The 23,239-nt window shown below is 34.0% G+C and overlaps 1 protein-coding gene and 1 long non-coding RNA gene across 3 annotated transcripts; one reads left to right on the plus strand and one right to left on the minus strand.

The window, feature by feature from the left end:
* Positions 1–3,534: 3,534 nt before the first annotated feature.
* Positions 3,535–13,052, minus strand: LOC120086043 (uncharacterized). Of its 2 annotated transcripts, none has more exons than XR_005484137.2 (3): positions 12,658–13,052; positions 12,380–12,548; positions 3,535–3,939 (listed from the first exon to the last, which is right to left on the minus strand). It is a non-coding gene; the product is annotated as an uncharacterized LOC120086043 (long non-coding RNA). The 2 variants fall into 2 exon arrangements; XR_005484136.2 differs by lacking the exon at positions 3,535–3,939 and adding an exon at positions 6,397–6,839 and having other exon boundaries at positions 12,658–13,049.
* Positions 6,932–10,779, plus strand: PSY1R (Leucine-rich receptor-like protein kinase family protein). The gene has a single exon (XM_039042459.2). It carries the CDS (start codon positions 7,328–7,330, stop codon positions 10,610–10,612), a length of 3,285 nt encoding a protein of 1,094 aa, XP_038898387.1. The 5' UTR covers positions 6,932–7,327; the 3' UTR covers positions 10,613–10,779.
* Positions 13,053–23,239: the final 10,187 nt, after the last annotated feature.

Genomic DNA, 23,239 nt, shown 5'->3' on the forward strand with positions numbered 1-23,239 from the left:
ATTTTCTTGTAGATCCTTCAAATAGTGAAAATGGATATTTCTTCTTTTGCGAAGAAGTTTATGAAATTTGATATCTTTTTTTTCAAAATAATAATAATAATAATAAATAAATAAATAAGGTAGTATGTGCCAAACGGAGCCTGACTCAATTGGCATAGGAGTGTACTAGTAACCCAAATTCTGTGGTTCGAATCCTCTACTTTCAATTGTATTTAAAAAAAAAAAAAAGGTAACATGTAGAGTTGTTTATTTCTACTCATAATCACTTCAAGCCATCTGATTCTCATCGAATAATTGACAAAATTTCAATTTGAAAGTAAATCTAATCTCTATTTTAAACTAAATTCTCCATCTTATCTATTTTTTTATATACTATCGGGAATGTCATGTAGTTAGATTCGAGATATCAATACTTTTGTATTTCTTTCCTTTCTTCAAAATTCTATATTTCAAATTTTTTTCCTCATTTATTTAAAGTGCAAGAGAATCTAAAATAAATTAGTGACATTCTTCCCAAGATTTTATACCATCCCAAGTTATTTCAACAAGATAAAATTTTCTTTTCAAGCTTTCTTGAAAGTCCAATTAAAAACTATATCCTTTTCCCTTTGATTGTAGGCCATAGAATTCATTCCCTATAAACATAAGAAAACACACCCACTAAAATGAAAACTAACAAATAACATAATTAACACTTTAACCAAACACCTTCCATCCCATAAAGGCTTTAAGCATTCCTCTTTAAAAAAGAAGGAATTTGAAAACGAAAGAAGAAAAGAATCAACTACAAATATAAATAATTTATTTCTTTTGTAAATAAAATGCATCTTTTAAGTTAAAGAAAATAGACTTCACTTTAATAATTTATTAAAATGTGTTAATAAATGAAAATTTACCTTTTTAGTTCTAGTTGTCAAGTTCTCAACAAGTTTTTTAAGTATAGATTTAAAAGATTCCTAAAGTAGTTTTCTATTATTATTTTAAATAATTATATAAACTTTGAAATTAGGAAATTAATTTGAGAGAAAAGTGATGATTCTTTAAAATTATTTTTTAATATAAAATGTAATAAAAAATTGAATCTTTTTTAAAATTACTTCAAAACCTTATAAACACAGAGACGGTTGCAAATATAGTAATCATATAAACTCCTAAACCTATTTTACTAATTAATTATGTTACGTCACCATAATTACAAATTAATGATATTTACTTTAATTAATTGGTGTGTAAAGTATAAGATGAATATGTGTGTATAATGCTTAAAAAGAGAAAAAAATTGTAAGTGTTAGAAAGGAGCACTGAAGCGTGTTTAGAGGTTAATGGAGGCATTGATGAGTGGCTGGTCTAAGCACAAGCGTTTAAAACAAAGCAATGATATGTGCTGGTTGGTGATGCGTTGGTCGAGGGGGTGCAGCGCTGATTGGGGTATGCATTGGTCGAGAGGAGAGACTTGTATAGATACAAGCCTATGTGTGGGTGAAAAGTTTAAGCACTCAACTTAATCACCCAATTAAAGGCCTTAAGCAAGCATTAGTGCGCTAGATGTCACCTTGAAGAGCTATCTGATCATGCAACCCTTGGTATAAAAGGAAGTTTGTAATGAAGAGCTTGACTTGAGCAATTCACTCGTGCTAAAGGGGAGAGTTGCTGCCAACTTGAAGCTTGTTTAGTATTAAAGTTGAGCTAGGCCTGCTGGAGGAAAATTCTTACAATTTTGAGCATAAAGTTTAAGAATTCTCTAAGTGCTCAAGACTCTCAGATTTCTCGAACAGGGTGTAAAGATTGGACAATTCCAAGTTCGTTGAGAGGAATCAGAGGCTGGAATTTTAAAGTAAGATATTTAAGCTGTCTAGAAATTAAGTTATTTAAGATGGAAATTAAATTTGGGAATTTGGCTGGATGGACAAGCAGGCAGTTGCAACCTAAGCATAAGTAAGCAGTTGACCGGCTGAAGCTGTGCATGGACGAGCGCACGTAGGCGAGGGTATGCGCTGGCAGGAAAGTGTTGGTCGAGGTGTGTACGACGATCGAGGTGCTGGGGATTGCTACAGCGAGTGCTCATCGCATAGGTAAGGTAGGTGCATCCTGGCGCCCATGAGCACCCGTGAACGTATTGCCATCCATCAACCTAGTTACAAGGTAAAATTTGGCTAAGTATGGTGAAGTGTTAAGTTTACTTAGGTGTTAAGGATGCATTGAGCAAGGTTGAGTGTGTTGATACGTTGAGCTAGGTTTAGACGTATAATATTGTAAGGAAGTCAAGGCATTAACTGAGGGTTCCTATTTCTTTCCACGGGGCAATTGCATATAGGAGAGACCTACAATCCTTTGAGAAAATAACACAAAAACAGTGAGTGACTAGTTTGCAAATATTTGCTCATTGCTTTACTAGAGAGTTTTCAACGCATAGTCAGCCTAAACATGATTTCTCAATGCATGTTTAGTGTTAAAGAATTATGTTGAATGCATGATACTTAACTATTTTACCATATATATGTTTTTCCATGTTATGATTTATGTAAAGTTAAAATGTTTTATGCCTTGCACACAAAACCTACTCTTAGATATATGGTACCGAAGGTATAGTAAGGTACCTAGTTATGATGTGATCTTGCTACTGAAGGTATGGTAAGGTAGGTCGGATCCTATTCTAGTATCAAGTAGGTCGGATCATATTCTAGTATCTACGCACGTAAAATCCATGTTACTGACATTGAGGATATCGAGCAAAAGGGTTCTCTCTCAACTAAGACTATAAGGGATTGAGCAAAATGACTCTCCCTCATGATAATGACAGTGAAGTAAGGATGTTTTACAAAAAATGACGATGAATGATATTTTAGGGTTCTATATACTATGAGAGTTTATGATTCCAAATTTTGCTTTTATTAATCCCTGAATATTGAGAAAATAAGTGCTTTATGTAAAGCATATTTTCTTAAAGTAGTCATTCACTAGGCATTTTAAGCTCGTGGTTTTAAATATTTTCTCTTCCCAGGTAGTGGTTGACGTCCCGAGACTTAGCAGTTCTATTAATCAGTCATTACTCAAGGATCATAGAGGACTTGAAGCTTAAGTGGTCCATCATATTTTGTTGATCTTTGAGTCTATCATGTACATGTCATGGGAACATGGTAGAATTTGTGTTGAACAATTGTTGTAAATAAACTAAGTTTTTCTGAGATTGTCATGTATGTTGAAGCTAAGATTCTAATTAGTAGTAATATATGTACATTGGACCGTTGTTGAGATTGTGTGTTAAGTTGTGGTGAGTTAGTAACTACTATTTAGGTATAACAGATATTATGAACACAGGTTCATAGGAAAAGGTTGGGCAGTAGTTATTATAATAGGATTGGCAATTATTATCTTCACATCTCTTCTTGGATTAAGAGGGTAATTTGGAAAGAAGTGTGACAAATCAAACACAAAGTAGTAGTAGATACAGCACAATGTAAAAGAATTTGAAAATATAGCAAAATTTAAATCCAACTTTCGAAAGTTTATCAGTAATAAACTACATTGCTAGTAGAAGTTGTAAGAGTCGCTCACTGGTAAGAGTCTATCAGTGATAGAGTTTGCTATATTTGTAATTCTTTAAATATGTTGTTATACACTTAATTATTAGCCCTAGAGTTACTAGGATTTCTTGTACGGATGATCCGAATTGGAAGGGGAAAACAAGATCTGCCATACTTTTTAAAAAATGTGAGTTTTTTTACCCTTCATTGACGTCAACATTGGGTGAAATTACCATGAAATCCTCGCACGCATGCGAAAATGGCGAATCTCGCTCTTGGCTTTTCGCTCCTCTTTCTCTTTCGTTTCTTTTCTTTCTTTCACAGATCACTTTCCTCTCTCGTTATCTCGCTCCCCTCTCTCTCGCTCTTTTCTATCTCACACGTTTCTATCTCGTTCTTTGACGTCCATTTCGTTCTGTAACATTGTCGGAGAAGAATGAATTTAAGCATTCGTCGATTGGAGGAGCAGAAGAAGAAGAACAAGAGAGAAGAAGAAAGAAGAAAAACAAAAAGAAAACGAAAAAGGAGAAGAATGAGATAGATGAAGAAAAAGGAAAAAAATTGAAAAACAAAAAAAAAGAAAGAAAAGAAAAGAAAACCGGGAAGAAAACCGGGAAGAAGAAAAAGAAAAGATAATAGAAAAAAGAAAGGAAAACACGGTGATGGAGGAGAAAAAAATAAAATGGGGTAAATTGGTAAAATTGCTTGAAGATGATGTAAACAAGAGGTAAAAAATCTTAAATTTTAAAAAGTAGTGCATTTCTCATTTTGGGTCTTCAAAATAGATCACCATGTCATTCTTTCAAGGGTACCATCTATTCCAATTATCCTATAAACATATTCTTTAAGAACTCAGAACTAAAAGTTTATATTTTGAAAATTAGGAATCAATGCATTTATTTTTAAAAATCTAATGATTAAAAAGATACATTTTGAAAGTACCAAATATACATGTTCTTCAAACTTCTACCATTCAACAGGAATTTTTTCAAAAAAAGAAGTATTTTTGAGTATTATGAGTTGAATGAACTCTAGTTTAGAAATTAGAAGGAATGGGTAAATGTATGAGATAAATGCGATGGTTGCTATCTATTCAAAGGCAATATGCTCAAACGAAAGGATTTGACTTCACGAGGGCCCAGTAATCCAACAGACTTATTCTCTGGCTCACATCTTTGGTTATTAATTGAAACCTAAAAAAAAGTGTCACCCATTAATGTATGGAATCCTTTACCCATCTGGCTACTTATGCTGAGCTGACTATGTATTTTTTTAATGAAAAATTATAGTTTTAATTTTTATATAATGAAAGCGAATTTCAATTTCCTTTCTTTGTTTAAATGTTTCAACTTTTCTATAAGTTTGGTTAGATCTCTAAAAATCTCTAAGGTTAACAATATGATATTTTATAACATGGTAAGGGGTTATTAATGAATGTTTGGCCTACCAACTTTATAAGTTGGTGGTAAATAACTCAATTTCAATAATAAACACAATTGAAATTTGTAAATTTATCGAGAAATTCCATTTTTTTTTAATCTATTTTGCATAATAATTTTAGACTTCATAACTCAATTCACGTGCATGTTAGGAAATAATTATGCAATTGTTAAAATCACTTTTGAAAAGTTTAAATCACTCAAAAACACATCTTTCACCACTCATTAATTTAATATTTAATTTTACACTTTTAAATATAATTTTTATATCATCAAAATTAGTTTCAAATGATTATAAATACCTAAAACATTATGTCAAAAATGATTTTAACTATGTTTAGAATCACTTTCAAACCTGTCCTAATCAAATATATAAAGAAACACGTCATTAATGAAAACAAGAAAACAAAGAGGGATATAACTACTATTATAAGAAGCACATTGAAACATTCAAGTTATAAATTAACCCTACCCATTAAAATCAAGCATAAATTATAGGGACAAAAAGGTGATGGGCTACTTTTTCAGAAGGGGAATGTTGAAAGTAGCTTTTAAAGGGGAAGAGAACAAAAAACAAAATATGATGAACTGTCAAGAGATATATAGTCCAAAGGCTTTGGTTGGTGCCATTACTAGAAGTGAAATTAGGTGCCTTAGATCTTTGGGCATAGTGCACACCTATTTTCGTCAATGTTTTTCTTATGCCTTTCCCCATTCTTGAATCCCAAAATGGAAAGTTCCTTTTTTTCCCCCTCTTAGTACTCTATGATTCTGGATATATATTTAATTCAAAAGGAAAATGAAATGAATGTCAATGAGCAGCCGATATATTCTCCACCTTGCTGAACTGGATTTTGGGTTCTTTGTAGATGTAGAAGAAAGAAAGAAAATATATCCTATAAATTTTACACATCTTTGGATTTTTTGTCCAAGGTAGAAGAGCGGAAGGGTAATTTTTAGGGTTGTTAGCATTTCTACCTAAATATGGCAATTCATTAAAAAGAAATAATGACTTTGAAAATCACATCAATAGTCAATATATGCAAATAGTTTCGTATTTTATCAACAAAAACTGATGAAGAACATTGGGAATTTCTGTTCATCAATAAATGACCAACCTCGCACATCATGTAAGCATTTGATTATAATCAACGGTTCATTTCAAACTTAGAATCAAAAGTAATTTAAAAAAAAAAAAAGGTTTCTGTAATCAAAACAAATTCATGGAATAATTCAACAGTAAAATTCTATAACTATATAAAACTTTTTACCATTTCCCTAAAATCAGAAATATAATAGATAAATGAAAAATCTAACAAAACAAAACCATTTAAAAGTTGATAACTAAATCCCTCTACTCAAATGTGAAACCTGGTTTATTTTTAGGCCGTAAAATAAACCCCATGTAATATTTGAAGTCTAATAGAAAAGGAGAATTGAACGTAATAGATTGATTTAATAGTTATTGAGTCAAGATAGTTATCTATCTAAAATTTCATATTTACAAATATTCTTAACATCCAAATAACGTAGGCACAAATTATCCTAAAATATTAGTTTGATACATATGTTAGTCAAGAGAAGGAACAAGATTTGAAAAGGAGTGAGGTATAAATATAATGACTGATGTGAAGGGATAAGAGAGGGAGAAGTTAATGAGTCTAATAGGGAAGGAGAGAGATACTGTAGTACTGGAAAGAAATGGGCTTAATCTTCAAGGGTCAAATTCGGATGGAGGGAGGTAATGTGAAAATTAAAGAAGAATTTTTTTTTTAATCAGGTTATAAAGAGAGGCCAACAAGAACAAGTGGAGTAGACAAATGGGTGACCGTGACTGTGTCCTCTGCCCACCGATTGCGTCTGCTCAACACGTTGTCTTCCAATAGAGAAATAAATTAGTCAGAATAATAATGATGATAAGCAACAAATTATCTTTTAAAATTAATTTCTAAAACCCAACAACGGGCATTAACCCCCACTTCCCACCTCAACCCATCGCCAAAAGTAAACGCTAAATGAGAGAATTCCTCTAGTGGGATGGGAGTAAGAGCAAAACCATATTGCTTATATTTATATATATCTTAGACTTTCCAATGTCAACGTCACCCTCTCTCTCTCTCTCTCTCTCTATTTTCCATTTCCCCCTTTCTCTCTCTCTCTCTTCTTATTCTTCTTCTTTTTTTTCTTTTCTTTTCTTTTGGTCAATGGTTTCCCCCATCTTGTACAAGGTAACCCTCCAAACCTGATTATGACTATGTACTTCATTCAAGCTAGCTTCTTCATCTTCCTACATCTTCCTTGTTCCTCTCCACCTTGCTCTTTCATTCTTCTTCTTGTAGAACCTTTTGTTTTCTTTTTTTTCAGATGAGAGATGATAGAATGGCCACCTCCTTGATTAATGGTCTCAGTCATCAACCTTTAGTGACCAATTTCTCAATTAATTCCAACTTCCTCAACTTCTTGGTTTTGACCCTGCTTCTAGTTTTGCAATTCATTCCTCCTCTCTCTGTTTCAGCTTCTTGCAACACATCTGATCGCGATTCTCTCTGGTATTTCGTCAATTCTTCATCTGCTTCCCCGGTGGCTTTCAATTGGTCTTCTTCGATTGATTGTTGTTTCTGGGAAGGAGTCTTTTGTGAAGCAATCGCAAATAGCGACGACAACCGAGTTACTCAGCTTTCGTTGCCTTCTAGAGGTCTTCGTGGTGAATTCCCTTCATCTCTCACAAACCTTACTTTTCTCACTCACCTTGATCTCTCTCACAATCGTTTTAATGGCTCTCTCCCTTCTGATTTCTTTACGTCCCTAAGTTATCTCAAGGACCTTAATTTGAGCTACAACCTTCTCACCGGCCAGTTGCCGCCACCGCCGCCTTCATCGTCCGGACTCGTGATTGAAACTCTGGATTTTTCAAGCAATCGATTCAGAGGGGAAATACCTGCTTCGTTTATCCAGCAAGTGGCAGTTTCGGGGAGATTGACCAGTTTCAATGTCCGCAACAATAGTTTTTCAGGTCTCATTCCAACCTCCTTTTGTGTTAATACTACATCCATAAGCTCCGTCAGGTTATTAGACTTTTCCAATAATGAATTCGACGGTGGAATATCCCAAGGGCTAGGGAACTGCTCCAATTTGGAGGTTTTTCGAGCGAGTTTCAATGGTCTCACCGGTTCAATTCCCTCCGACCTTTACAATGTTCTCACTCTAAAGGAGCTTTCTTTACATGTTAATCATCTTTCGGGGAACATCGGCGGGGGAATTGTTAATCTCACCAACCTCAGAATCCTGGAATTGTACTCCAATTCTCTGATTGGCCCCATCCCAGCGGATATTGGAAAGCTATCTAAGCTGGAACAGATATCGCTTCATATTAACAATCTCACAGGCACTCTGCCCACATCACTGATGAATTGCACTAATCTTACTTTGTTGAATTTGCGGGTTAATAAGCTGCAAGGAGATCTCTATAATGTTAATTTCTCTCGCCTTGTTGGCCTCACCACACTTGACCTGGGCAACAATATGTTCACAGGTAGTATACCATCGACTCTTTACTCCTGCAAATCTCTAAAGGCAGTTAGACTGGCTAGTAATCAGTTTTCTGGAGAGATCTCTCACGAAATTGCAGCGCTTCAATCACTGTCCTTCCTCTCAGTTTCCAAGAATAATCTAACCAATTTAAGTGGAGCACTAAGGAATTTGATGGGTTGCAGAAACCTTGGAACTCTTGTCATGTCCAGTAGTTATATTGGTGAAGCATTGCCGGATGAGGATATGATTGTAGATGCTACCACATTCCAAAATATTCAGGCTTTGGCAATTGGAGCTAGTCAGTTAACTGGTAAAGTACCCTTATGGATAAGAAAACTCAGGAGTCTGGAGGTCTTGGACCTGTCTTTTAATCGCCTTGTAGGTTCAATACCTGAATGGTTAGGTGATTTTCCGAGTCTGTTTTATATTGACTTGTCTAATAACAGAATTTCCGGAGAATTCCCCGCCCAGCTTTGCAGACTGCAGGCTTTGATGTCGCAGCAGATTCTAGATCCTGCCAAGCAGAGTTTTCTTGCATTGCCCGTCTTTGTTGCGCCCAGTAATGCTACCAATCAGCAATACAATCAGCTCTCCAGCCTTCCGCCAGCTATATACCTGGGAAACAACACCATAAGTGGCCCTATTCCTTTGGAGATCGGGCAATTAAAGTTTATACATATATTAGACCTGAGCAACAACAGCTTCTCCGCCAGCATACCAGATACGATTTCCAATCTCAGCAACTTGGAGAGATTAGACCTCTCTCATAACCACCTCACTGGTGAAATCCCCCATTCCCTCAAAGGCCTCCATTTCTTGTCTTGGTTTAGCGTGGCCTTTAATGACCTTCAAGGACCAATACCATCGGGGGGTCAGTTTGATACGTTTCCTAGCTCTAGCTATGAAGGAAATTCAGGGTTGTGTGGTCCTCCTTTTGTGCAGCGCTCTTGCTCTAACCAGACTAGAGTACCCCATTCCACCGCTCAAAATAAAAGCTCCAGTAAGAAACTTGCCATAGGATTGGTCGTGGGTACCTGTTTAAGTATTTCTCTCATCACCACCCTGCTAGCGTTATGGATATTATCCAAGAGGAGGATTGATCCAAGAGGGGATACCGACATCATGGATTTGGACATAGTTTCAATTAGTTCTAATTACAATGCTGACAACAACACTAGCATAGTCATTTTGTTTCCAAATAATGCCAACAACATCAAGGAGCTTACCATTTCTGACATATTGAAGGCCACTGATGATTTCAATCAAGAAAACATAATTGGCTGTGGTGGTTTTGGATTGGTTTACAAAGCAACACTAGCAAATGGGACAAGACTTGCTGTGAAGAAACTATCGGGAGACTTGGGACTGATGGAAAGGGAATTTAAAGCAGAAGTAGAGGCTCTGTCTGCGGCCAAACACAAGAACCTGGTTACTCTTCAAGGTTACTGTGTGCATGAGGGCAGTCGGCTGCTAATGTATTCATACATGGAAAACGGAAGTTTAGATTACTGGTTGCATGAGAAGGTTGACGGTGCATCTCAACTTGATTGGCCAACTCGGTTGAAGATTGTACGAGGAGCAAGTGCTGGATTGGCCTACATGCACCAAATATGTGAGCCACATATTGTACACCGTGATATTAAGTCCAGTAACATCCTGCTCGATGAGAAATTTGAAGCTCATGTAGCAGATTTTGGACTTTCTAGATTGATCAATCCTTACCAGACTCATGTTACAACCGAACTTGTTGGCACCTTAGGCTACATTCCTCCAGAGTATGGACAAGCATGGGTCGCCACTTTGAGAGGAGATATGTATAGCTTTGGTGTGGTCGTGCTCGAGTTGCTTACCGGCAAAAGACCTGTAGAGATATCAAAGCCAAAGGCATCACGAGAGTTGGTTGGCTGGGTGCAACAATTGAGGAATGAGGGCAAACAAGATGAAGTCTTTGACCCCATTTTGAGAGGGAAGGGCTTTGAAGAAGAGATGATCCAGGTTCTCGATGTTGCCTGCATGTGTGTCAGTCAGAACCCCTTTAAAAGACCTACCATCAAGGAAGTTGTTGATTGGTTGAAAGATGTGGGGGCGACCAAAGTTCCCCAAAATAAGGATGTGTGAAATTGCACTTCTATAAATGAGAACAGTATCATACTTGCACACAAGAAAAAAAAAAAAAAAAAAGGTTTTGGTTTCTTTTCCAATGCGACCTTTTAACTACAGTTTTACTCCGGTGTAAATGGTAAAGGTGGTGTTGTATTTATTAAGATTATTTCTCTTGTTCATAATTCTGGCATCTACTTTAAACTTGTGAATAATGTTTTTTAGTTTATATCTGCACAATTATAATCCTAGAATAGGATGTATTTGATTGTCGAAAAGCATATGAGAAAAATAAAATTCACAACGATATGGCCTGAAAATCTTATAGGCCATACCAGCTGTTGACGGAATTTCAAGACGAGTCTTAATAAAATCCAATCATATGCAATAGTAGGCAGTCTAGGGTTGAAAATCGGTCAGAATTGGACTGAACTGAAGCATCAGTCTGTAGCAATTTCTAAACGAAAGGTCTGTGGAGACCAATGGACCATTCATGTGGTCCATCGTTTTGATGCGGTTTCAGGAAGGTTTCATGCAACTTTTACTAACCAACCAGTCGGATTTCATTTTCAAAAATGGACACTTCAACCATTGGTCGGTATTCACTAACTTAATTGATGTGATTTGAAATGGTTCAACTGTTGGTAATGGTGGATGACCCAATATAATAGAGTCATTCTAGTAATCGTCACCACATAACATCCTACAAGCCTCGATACGATACAATAGGACGCAAATGTAGAATAGGATCTAATAAAGACAGGTTCGGTAAGAAAAACACAAGAAAAGACATGAACTACAGTTCTACTGAGTTAGCTCAACTTTTGAGTAGCGGAATATGAAGTCCAAACATTCGAACAGCAAATCAAAATTAGGAAACCAAAAACCAGCTAATTCCAGTGAGAGACTTATTTTCCACCCATGGAGATAACTCCCTCAAGTATCCCAGCCTAATGGCTGTCTAAAAACTCATCAATTACTGAGGGGGAAGAAACTAAAATCCAAATAAACCCAAAAACATATAGAAAAAATTGGTAGTCATAGACACGTTTGAGAGTGATTTTAAAATGTTTGGACTCACAATTGTCAATTTTAATGTTTAGAATCACTCTCGAACATATCTTTAATTATCTAAAGTTAATTTTGATGGTTTAAAAATCGCATTAAATCGCATTTAAAAATTTGTAGCTAGCATTAAATTAATTTTGAATTATTAAAAGAGGTTGGAAGTGATTTAAACATGATGAAAGTACTTTTACGTGGACATAGTTTGAGAGTAATGGATATGAAACATTATGAGAATCTATACGCACTGTTATCACAGTGAAACTAAATAGTTTAGAGAAAGTGTCACGTTGTTCTCTCAACGATTTCCATGTCAGATGCCAAAAATATACAGCTATTCTTAACTGTATAACAAGTATAGTAGGACAGTGACAACAACCACTAAAAGAAAAGGCAGATAGTCCAAAAGCAGCCTCTTATTTTCTAGGAGTCTTTATCATAAATTACGTCCAAATGACGCAACTCCTACACAACTCCTACGAGTGATGGTCCAACCGTCCAATTGACGTCGACTCTCCTGAATGTCGATTGACCTAACTAACTATATTCAAAGACAATAATGAAATTGACTTCGCACAATTAACAAACGAACGCTCATAAAAACGTAAAACAGATCAATTATCGAAGCAATACTTGTTCAATCAATCAGTGAGCAGAATTCGGAAATCTACTATTCAGGATTCAGAAAATAAACTCTCTCCATTGGAATGTTTAGCATACCTTCGAAGATAACCTCCACGCTCAATCGGAATAACGAGTTCTCTCGTTCTTGATCTTTCAGCATGTTTCTAGTACCTAAACTCTATTCTCCATTGCATTTGGTATATTGAAAATCTTCAGCAAAATTTCTCGGGCTTCATAGCTTATGGCAAAGAATACACGGTGCCGGCTGCGGTTGGGAGATTAAAATTTGAAGAAGGGAAGAGAATTATGAGAAATGAAAACAGGAAATTTCCAGAATATCAAGAAAAATTGAAATGCAATTAGAAGCTACGCACATTTTAGAGCAATGTGAACTGAAGAGCGGACAGATTGAATCCTCCAGGGCCTGGAACAATGCCTTCAGACGAGAAAGAGACTGTGAAGGAGGGAAACTGAAATTATGGACACGGAAACTTTCCGATGGGCCCTCCTACTTTAGTTTTATTCTGAAGTATATTACTTTATTAAATTCCAGAATTATGCCATGCTTCCGTACCTGACTCGTGGCTCGTGCAATTCGACGTCTTGGGCCGTTGGTGTTGGAGTGTTGGGCCCATAGAGCCCAATATTGAATGGGCCAATATGACATAAAGAAGGGGAGGTTCTTACGTAATTATATCACATTTTATTTGGGGGGAATTGGAATATATGGGAGGATTTTAGGTTTCAATTGGAAAAATGGTAAAGTCGAAATTTAATAAGAATTTTAGTAAATCTGTTGTGGAGCCTATGATTTAACTTTTTCTAATTTCTTATTTGCCCTCTATCTGTGGTAACAGTGTAACGGTTGAAGATTGAGTTATTAATATTTATATATACAATATAATTATTAACTATTGAGTTATTAATTTTTATGTGAATCTGATTAATTAAAAACCAAAAAATAAATATATCATTTAACCAAATAATCCTTCCTAGTTTTTCTCTTCAAATAAATTACCGAATTTGATTAATATATTTTTTCATTTAAACAAATAATCACTTCTAATTTTTCTCCGCAAATATCTCATATGTATCCCTATTTTCTTCTTAGTTTTATTTAACTAGTTTTTTTTTATTTCTTTTGGTTACAAGATTCAATGTTTATCTAAATCTTTTTTTCTTTATTTATACATATTGTTATTTATTTGTTTTCATATTTTTCCAATGTATTCATTTGTATTTTTATTGTGTTTTACTTAATATTATATTAATATAAAGTTATGAGATTTAACTTACATATATTTACACATATAATATAGTTGTAGTGTGAAGTTACAAAGTTATTAGATTTAATTAATTTACCTTTACATATACGGTGCAATTATAATGTAAGTTAGTAACATTCCAACCTTTCAAAAATAGTTATTATCAATTTATTCAAATTTAGTTATGAATTTTGTCTTTCTTATTTATTTTTGAAATATGTGTGGGTTCACTAAAATAAAAATTTGGCTTAATTTAACTATAATAGATGTCCAAGATCTAATAAATTAAATTTCCAATAGATTAAATTAAATTATTTTAGTTTTCAAAATTTTGAATTAAAGATTTTGAACGTAATTTTCATAATTTTGGAAGTTTAACGTATTTATTTTAATTTAAAATTTTTAGAATCAAAATTGAGTTTATTAGAAGATTATCTTATGAAAAATACGAGAAGATATGGATATATTTTGAATTTAAGATGAAAAAAAGAAACTTATTATTATTATTATTATTATTATTATTATTATTATTATTATTATTATTATTATTATTATTATTATTATTATTATTATTATTATTATTATATAAACATATTTAAATAAGTTTTTTAGGTTAAAATAACATTTAAAAAAAAATAAAAGAAAGTTAAACAAGTGGGAGGAAAAAAACCTAGTTATCTAACCACCGCATAAAGCCCTTGCCCCCCTTCTCCTCCTTCGCATCAAGAGCAACACTTTCCGCTTCACACCATATCCCTGCCATTCTGCTCGGCTACAGTCCATCACACGCTATTGATCGTCTCACAACGTCGTTTTTGCTGAAATCGCGTCGTTGCGGAAGTAAGCTTCGATAAGTGCCATGGATCTTCCTATATCATTCACTCTTTTTTTTTCCATTTTCTCTCTCACTCTTCATATCTCTTTTCCACAGTTATTTTTCAGACACCATTGTTACTGTTGTCGTTGTGGTTGTAAGAGGAATTGGTCGGCAGTGTTTAGGTGATATTTAGGTGATTATCAAAGGCTTTTTTTAAAAGGTTTTTATTAAAGTTTTGGTTTTTCTATGATATGATTGGCTTCAAATTAAATTAAGGATTGTTTTGGAGTTTAGTGATAATTTTGATTGTTGTATAACAAAAGGTGTTCGAAGACGTCTGATTTAATGTAATCCAATGTTACATTACATTGTATTTGTGTTGAATTAGCTTCTTCGGATTTGATTTTGTTTGTGATGTATGATTTTAATAGATTTAGTGTGCAGGGATAATTTGGATATTTTTAATTAGTATTTTTTATTTTAAAAAAGCATATTGCTATTTTTATGATTTTTAAAAGTTTTTGCTACTTTTCCAAATGAAACTTTAAAATTTGCTATTTATGACGTTAGCTCTTTATTTTATTTTATTTTTATAATATTTAGGGGAGGAAAATTGGATCTCTCCCCTAAATATTGTAGCCTTTTACTTAGAACTATGAGGGCTGATGAGCAGAATATGTGTTGATAATACTAAGAATTCATGTGGAAAAGTGAGTTGGCATCGACTAGCACTGAAAACCCTCGCTAACCCTATATCATGCGTTATTCTATGTCAAAATGTCTATTTTTGTAGCTATTGCAGGAATTGATCGCATGCATTGATCCCAGACCATCGCAAAGTTGATCGCATGCGTTAATCTTTATGAAGACTAGTTTGTCACATGGAATGTTGCAGCTACAGAGTGATAATCGTGATAAAAGGTTGATAGCAAGGTGGGTGGAATACGTTGATACTTCAGAAGAAACGATCATAAACGCATACCTTGAGAGTATAAGAAAAATAAGATGATGTTGACATTTCACTTACCGCGTCAGAAGTGACAATGATTCAGAGCAGGACTACCAATGGTGTTGACGTGTGAGCTTTATAAATATAGAGCATTGGAGCCCAACTTCAATCCATCCTAGTCTCTGCCTTAGGTAGATTCTTGTGATCACAGATGAGAGCGTGAACAAGACATTCTCTGAGAGTTCTTCACTCTCACGACCTTTTCCGAGTGACGACCGGAGCTTCGCCAGAGATAGAGCTCAAGAAAGACTTCTCCACCACCCATCCATAGCATCATCGGCAGCCTTGACATACTTCTGATGGAAGCAAGAGATTGCCTACATCTAGCCCTCCACCTCTCCTCTTATCTATGTATTATATTACATTTTGGCTTAAGACATTAATACATTTTGTAATCAATGCATATCTTTAGTTCCTTTAGCACCATCTTCATCTTCTTTTTCTTTATCATCGTTTAGTTAAGTGTTGATTGCAAGAGTTATTGCATATTTAATCATGCGGTATAGAGGACGCATATAATAAACAACCGAGAGGTGTGCGTTGCACGAGTATAGAGAGCCAATCCTCTTTACTTAGTGCAAGGCTATCATAATGCTTGTCTATGAGCTGAGTAGTTATAGTTAACTGCCCGAGAGGGCAACTCACTAAGCAAAATAAGCAGTGTTCCTAGAGATAAGAATAATCTTATGCTTAACGCAACCATGCATTATAGAGATATAATGCATGCGGCTGACGACCAGGAGGTGTGGATGCGTTAGTGTGGCGAGCTAGGATTACTCTTGCGACCAAGCATAATGATGCGGTGAATTTATTCCCTCCACAATTCTATTTCTCCATACACTTTATTATGCATTAACAGTTGTCGCATCTCTACCAATTCTCATAGTCAAACTTCCATTGATCAATCTATTTAGTTATGAGTAGAAGTAGCGCATAGTTCATTAGCTTCTTTCTTTTTACTTTTATTCATCACCTCAAACGCATTACTTCGCAAACATCATACAGTTACAAGTCCCTGTGTTCGACCTCGAATCATTCCGAGAAACTTGTATTCTCGTTATACTTGGCGAGAGAGCAAGAAAACTTATGACAGGAATGCATGGTCATCGCATACACAATTAACGCATATTCCTCAGTTCAATGCATGACCATCAGTGCATAGAAATCAATGCATATCAAAAGAGTGCATTTTCCTCTCACCAAGTTTTTGGCATCGTTGTCGGGGACTTGACATCTAATAATTTGTTAAGTTTTGTGTTTTCATAGGCACCCTTTTACTCTTAGGCGTATTGTGGCTTATGCGACCAAGTTGCAAATTCAATTTGAGTAAAGGTGATGCGCTAAAATGCAATATTGCCCCTGAGATCAAAAGGCTATCTGTCACATGAGTTGGAAGCAAACTTAGAAGCATGGTAATCGCCATACGGCCAATGAATGCTGGAAGCTCCAATGGTCGGGACAATGAGTTCCTTGACTCAAGCAATCGAGTTCAATCTCCTACATGGAAGAGTCTTTGCGGTGACTTCACTCCAATTTCTCTAGGGACGTATTCTATTTATCTTTACTTACTTTTCCTAGTTAACTTCTTATTTTATTTGTTTGATTATTGTTGTTTTGGATTTGCGGCTGCTTTTCGTGGATGTGGTGTTGTGTTCGCTCTTTGTGGTGTGATAATAATTACCTCTTGGTGTGTTGCTTTGAAAGAAGAATCTTGCCCATCATTCAACGCATGGCTATTTCCTCTGCATGAATTCTGAGTATTGACGCAATTGATATTCTGCTCGCATCTCTTTTCTTGTTATCTTTTATGCATTATCCTTTTGAAATTCTTTTTTTATCCGCTTGCTTTCTTTTGCGTTGATAGATTAGCATCCATGATGATATGTAAATTCACTACATCCACTAACTAAACGACACATGGTTCACCTTGCTTTAGTAGCTTCTTCAAGGTTTGACGGTCTTAAGTTTTATAATGTGCAAACCTCTGTTCAAACCTCTTTTACTGCATTTCTGAAGAGTTTGTCTTTAGGTTTTTGGCAAAGACCCTGCCACTCTCTAAATTGGGCGTGGTAGTGGTCCGAGCAAATGCATCATTTTTCTTAACATTGCGATGATTATTCAAAAAAAGAAAAAAAAACATCATAATAAAAACTTTACTATCAGCGCAAAGGGGAAACCCAAGCTGATAAGAGTTAAAATAGTGAAAGACACTTATCCATAGTTGGATACTTCGCATGACACCCGTGCAAGTAAGCCAAAACGAAAGTAGGTGACCAGAATCAACGTATAATAACAATTCCTCTGTCTGGTGCAAACTAAAATTAGCTAAGACAAGAGTTAAAGTTAAATATGGCATGCAACAGAAGTTGGATGCCCACATGACACCCGTGGAGGCAAGCCAAAACAAAGAGCGTAACCAAGTTCAACACCTCAATCCAATAATGAATCGCAAAGCTTTGAATCGTATTAAACAATCGCATTGTAAAAAACTAAAAGCAAAGTTATCTATGATGAGTAAAAAGTTTTTGAGCGGAGGCTTGTCAGAATTAGACTTATAAAATATTTCTCAAAAGAAGTAGCTAAGTTTGAGGAGAGTGCTGCTGTCAAGGTTAGAGGTGCAAATGAACTATATTATGAGAAATTGATCAACGCAAAGGAAGAGTCAGAGGGCTAGTTTTGAATTTCCTTAGTATAAGACATGCTTGAGGACAAGCATGATTCTAAATTTGAGAGTGTGATAGCTTGTAGAAATACAATCTATTATAGTCTTTCACTTAGAATTATGAGGGCTGATGAGAAGAATATGCGTTGATAATACTAAGAATTCATGTCGAAAAGTGAGCTTGCGTCGACCGACATCAAAACCCTTGCTAACCCTATATTTATTCTGTGTTAAAATGTCTATTTTTGTAACTATTACAGGAATCGATCACATGTGTTGATCTCAGACCATCACAAAGTTGATCGCATGCGTTAATCTTCATGAAGATTAATTCGTCGCATCGAATGCTACAACTATAGAGTGATAACCGTGATAAAAGATTGATCGCAAGTTGGGTGGAATGCGTTGATACTTCAAAAGAAACAATCATGAATTCATACCTTGGGAGTATAAAAAAAATAAGATGATGCTGACATTTCACCTACCGCATCAGAAGTGGCATTGATTCAGAGTGGTACTACCAATGTTGTCGACGTTTAAGCTCTATAAATAGAGCCTTAGAGCCCAACTTCAATCCATCCTAGTCTTTGCCTTAGGTAGATTCTTGTGATCACAAATGAGAGCGTGAGCAAGACATTATTTTAGAGTTTTTCACTCCCACGGTTCTTTCCGAGTGACGATCAGAGCTTTGCCGGAGATAAAGCTCGAGAGAGACTTCTCCACCACCCATCCATGGCACCACCGGCAGCCTTGACGTACTTCTGATGGAAGCAAGAGATTTCCTACATCTAGCTCTCTACCTCTCCTCTTATCTCTATATTGTATTACATTTTAGCTAAAGACATTAATACATTTTGTAATCAATGCATCTCTTTAGTTCCTTCAAATCTTCATCATCTTTTTCTTCTTTATCATCGTTTACGTTCATCATTTAATTAAGTATTGATTGCAAGAGGTATCGCATACTCCATACTGCGGTATAGAGGTATGACACATGTAGTAAACCATCGAGCGGTGTGCATTATGCGAGTATAACGAGCCAATCTGCTTTGCTTAGTGCAAGGCTATCGCAATACTTGTCTATGAGTTGAGTAGCTATAACTAACTGCCCGAGAGGATAACTCAGTAAGCAAAGTAAGTAGTGTTCCTAGAGATAGGAATAATCTTATGCTCAATGCAACCATGCGTTATAGAGATATAAGCATGCGACTGACCAACGAGAGGTGTGCGATGTATTAGTGTGGCGAGCCAGGATTACTCTTGCGACGAAGCATAATGATGCGGTAAATTTATTCCCTCCACAATTCTATTTCTCCATGCACCTTATTACACGTTAACAGCTGCCGCATCTCTACCAATTCTCATAGTCAAACTTCCATTGCTCAATTTGTTTAGTTAGGAGTAGGAGTAGCGCGTAATCCATTAGCTTCTTTCTTTTTACTTTTATTCATCGTCTCAAATACATTGCAAACATCATACAGTTATAAGTCCCTATGTTCAACCTCGGATCATCCTGAGAAACTTGCGTTCTCACTATACTTGGCAAGAGAGCAAGAAAACTTGTGATAGGAATGCATGGTCATCGCATACACGATTAACGCATATTCCTCAGTTCAACATATGACCATCAGCACATAGAAATTAATGCATATCAAAAGAATGCATTTTCCTCTCACCATTGAGCTCAGCTGATCTTAGCACATAATAATAATTGTTTTATTTTTGCAAAAGCAATCTCTCAAAACTAAATATTAACAAGGCAAAAATAATTCATTAACCAGCTTATTTTATCATCTGCCATCAGCCATCTATTGTCATTAAAATTCAAAATATAAGGCTTTATTAAGGTAATTATTTTTTTTAAAAAAAAATAAACTTATATATATTATTTTTACTTATAAGTTTCTTTATTTTCTTATCCACTTTCTATCCATATTTTTAAAAAATCAAGCCAACTTTTCAAACTAAATCTATATATCCACATCGGCGATCCACCTTTACAACTGAAACTAGCTGGACAAACAGCGAGCTGACCCACTTGAAGAACAACCACGACAAACAACCACCGAAAAACCAACCGGAGAACACCTGGAGAATAACACCCAACCACGACGAAGAACGCCCAACCACGACGAACAACCACCAGAAGAACACGCAAAGAACAATGAAGAACACCCACGCGCCGGCGAAGAACACCCAGAGAACACCCACGTGCCGATGAAAACCAACCGAAAAACAACTGGAGAACACCCACGATGATGACCCACCACTGGAAGAAGCCCACGACAACGGAGATCCAAGCAACACCAGTGACGACGACGATCAGAAGTGATGTGCACGGCCAAGCTAAGGAGAGAAGAGAGGGTTTGATAAGAGAGAAGTGAAAGGAGAGAGAAGATTTGATATGAAATGGAGAAGATATTTTTTAATAAAGTTAAAAAAAAAAAAAAAGAGAGAGAGGTCTTTAATGTTGGTTTTAAACCGACATTGTAGCCCATCTTCAATGTGAGTTTAAAACTGACATTAAAGATCTATTTTTTTTTTTAAAACCGACATTATACATCTGATTTTACTTTTTTCAACTGGCATTAAAGCCCAAAATTTTTGTAGTGACCGTTTGATTTTTGTTATTTAATAGAAGAAGAAGAAGAAGAAGAAGAAGAGAAATCAAGCCTAAAAACATCATTTACTAGTGGTTTCAATGTTTTGTTGTTTACATTTTTAGGATTGTTAAAAAAAAAGTCATATTTTGAAAACTAAGACCCCGTTTAGTAACTATTTTGTTTTTTGTTTTTGTTTTTAAAATTTAAGCCTATAGACACTACTTTTACCTCCAAATTTATTCATTTGTTATATGCTTTTCACGAATGGTTTAAAAAACTAAACCAAATTTTGATAACTAAACAAAGTAGTTTTTGTTTTTTAAATTTGGTTAGGAATTCAATCATTTACTTAAGAAATATACAAATCATTGTAAGAAATGTGGAGGAAATAAACTTAATTTTCAAAAACAAAAAACATAAAACAAAATTATTGTCAGACAAGGCCGAAACGAATTAATTTTCAAAATTTTATTGTTGTTTTTGGAAATTGACAATGAACTAAATGTCTACCCAAGGAATATGAACATCATTAATAAAGAATTTGTGAGAAAACAAACACAATTTTCAAAACTCAAATGAGAAAACAAACACAATTTTCAAAACTCAAATAGTTACAAAATAAGTTGTAGTTTTCAATAACTTGTTATTGTTTCCAAATTTTGACTAAGAATCCAAGCTTTTTTTTTTTCAAAAAAAGGGTGAGAACTTCAATAACATAAAACTAAAATTAAAATTGTTACCAAAATGTTTGTATTAAATTTACACAATGTATTAATAAAACATTTTTCCATCCTTTTGTAAGAAAAAACAACACAAGTGAGATGAAAGGTTCGGATATATATATTTTTAAAAGTATAGTCACAGTAATAAATAATCAGTTATTTTGTAAAGAAAATTAATGTTGATATTTGTTTAACATCTACGTATTATTGAATTATTATTTCATTGAGACAGGTTTGCTGATTTCAGTTTTGTTTTCTCTTCATACCCAACTACCTCAAAATTTAGTGTTGGGATATTTTATTATTATTATTATTTATCTCTACTCTTTTTTCACTTAGTCAAATAAATGACAATATAATAGATAGTTGAGAGACTTTGTTAACAAATCTGGAAAGACTTGAGAGAGAGAGGTCGTATTGTTCAGACCTCTTTTTTTTTCTTAATTATTATTAATAATAAAAAAAATAATAATAAACAGATAAAAAATAAAAAATAAAAAAATGTTAATTATTTGCATTCAACTACCATGCTTTTCATTCAACTACCATTCTTTTGAATTTCGATCCAATAATATGATTCATCAGAATACTTAATTAGGTTTTGTTTGATAATTTCTTGATTTTTGACATTTTTAGTTTTTAAAAAAATAAGTTTATGAACACTGTTATTACCTCTGAGATTTCTTTTATTTAGTATCTATTTCATGTGTGTTTTCAAAATCCAAAAAAAAATTATAAAAAGTATATAGTATAATTTTTTTTTTTATAAATGTTTTTAAAATTTAAAATTTTACTATAACTTTAAATGTCTCTTAAACAAGGATAACAAGTTAAAAAGATAGGTTTGTTAATTATTTAGGTCCATTTTGGTAATTATTTTTTTTTTTTTTAAATTAAGTCTATGTATACTGCTTCCAATTCCAAATTTCTTCATTTATTGTCAATTGTTCAAAAAACCAAACCAAAATTTGAAAACTACAAAATTAGCTTTTAAAATTTTGTTTTTGTTTTTGGATTTTGTCTCAGGATTTAATCATTGAACTTAAAAAATATGCAAATTATTGTAACAAATGGGATAAAAAATAGGCTTGATTTTCAAAAATAAAAAATAAAAGACGAAATAGTTACCAAACGAAGCCAGATTTTAAAATTAAGTCTATCTCTAAATTTCTTGTTTTACTATCTACTATTAATTTATCAATGTTTTGAAAAACTAAATAAAAAAAAGTCTTTAATAAGTAATTTTTGTTTTTAGAATTTTGATGACAATTTGATTATTTTACTTAAGAAAGATACAAATCAATGTAAGAAATTACGAGAAAATATGTTCAATTTTCAAAAACTAAAAATGAAATGGTTATCAAATCGACTTAAATTATGAAAATTAAAAATAAAAAACTAAAAACTAAAAATAAGCTCAAATTTTAAAAAAATTAAGTGATTTCCAAATGGGGTCATACTCTTAAATGTATTATTTTAAAAGATGGTTGTATTTTGAAAGAAGAATATTGAACAAATTTTCGCGTGGGAGGAGAGATGCATTTTCTGTTAGTTTTCGTCCGCCTTAATCCTCAATTTACAAACTTCTCTTCGTGTACGTCTAATTGATTATTCATTGACAATACTTAGCTACACAATTATTATTTTGAAAGATTATCCACATATATATTTAATTTTAGAAAAGATTACCCGTAAATTTGGTTCATGAATTTTTAAAATAGACCCTTTTAATCCTTTTTAAGTAAAAAAAGTTACGTGTAATTTAGATTTTTTAATTTTCCCTTAATAATCGATATATATATATAATTTTTTTTTATTTTTATTTTTTTTTTTTTTTTTTACATATTAACATTATAGAACTAGTTTCTTATTAAGGGA

Source organism: Benincasa hispida, chromosome 9, assembly GCF_027475165.1.
Source record: "Benincasa hispida cultivar pf3 chromosome 9, pf3_genome.v1.1, whole genome shotgun sequence".
Classification (NCBI taxonomy): domain Eukaryota; kingdom Viridiplantae; phylum Streptophyta; class Magnoliopsida; order Cucurbitales; family Cucurbitaceae; genus Benincasa; species Benincasa hispida.

Bases quoted from the DNA above. Each gene is read 5' to 3' on its own strand.
- PSY1R (XM_039042459.2), top strand. From the start codon at position 7,328: ATGAGAGATGATAGAATGGCCACCTCCTTGATTAATGGTCTCAGTCAT.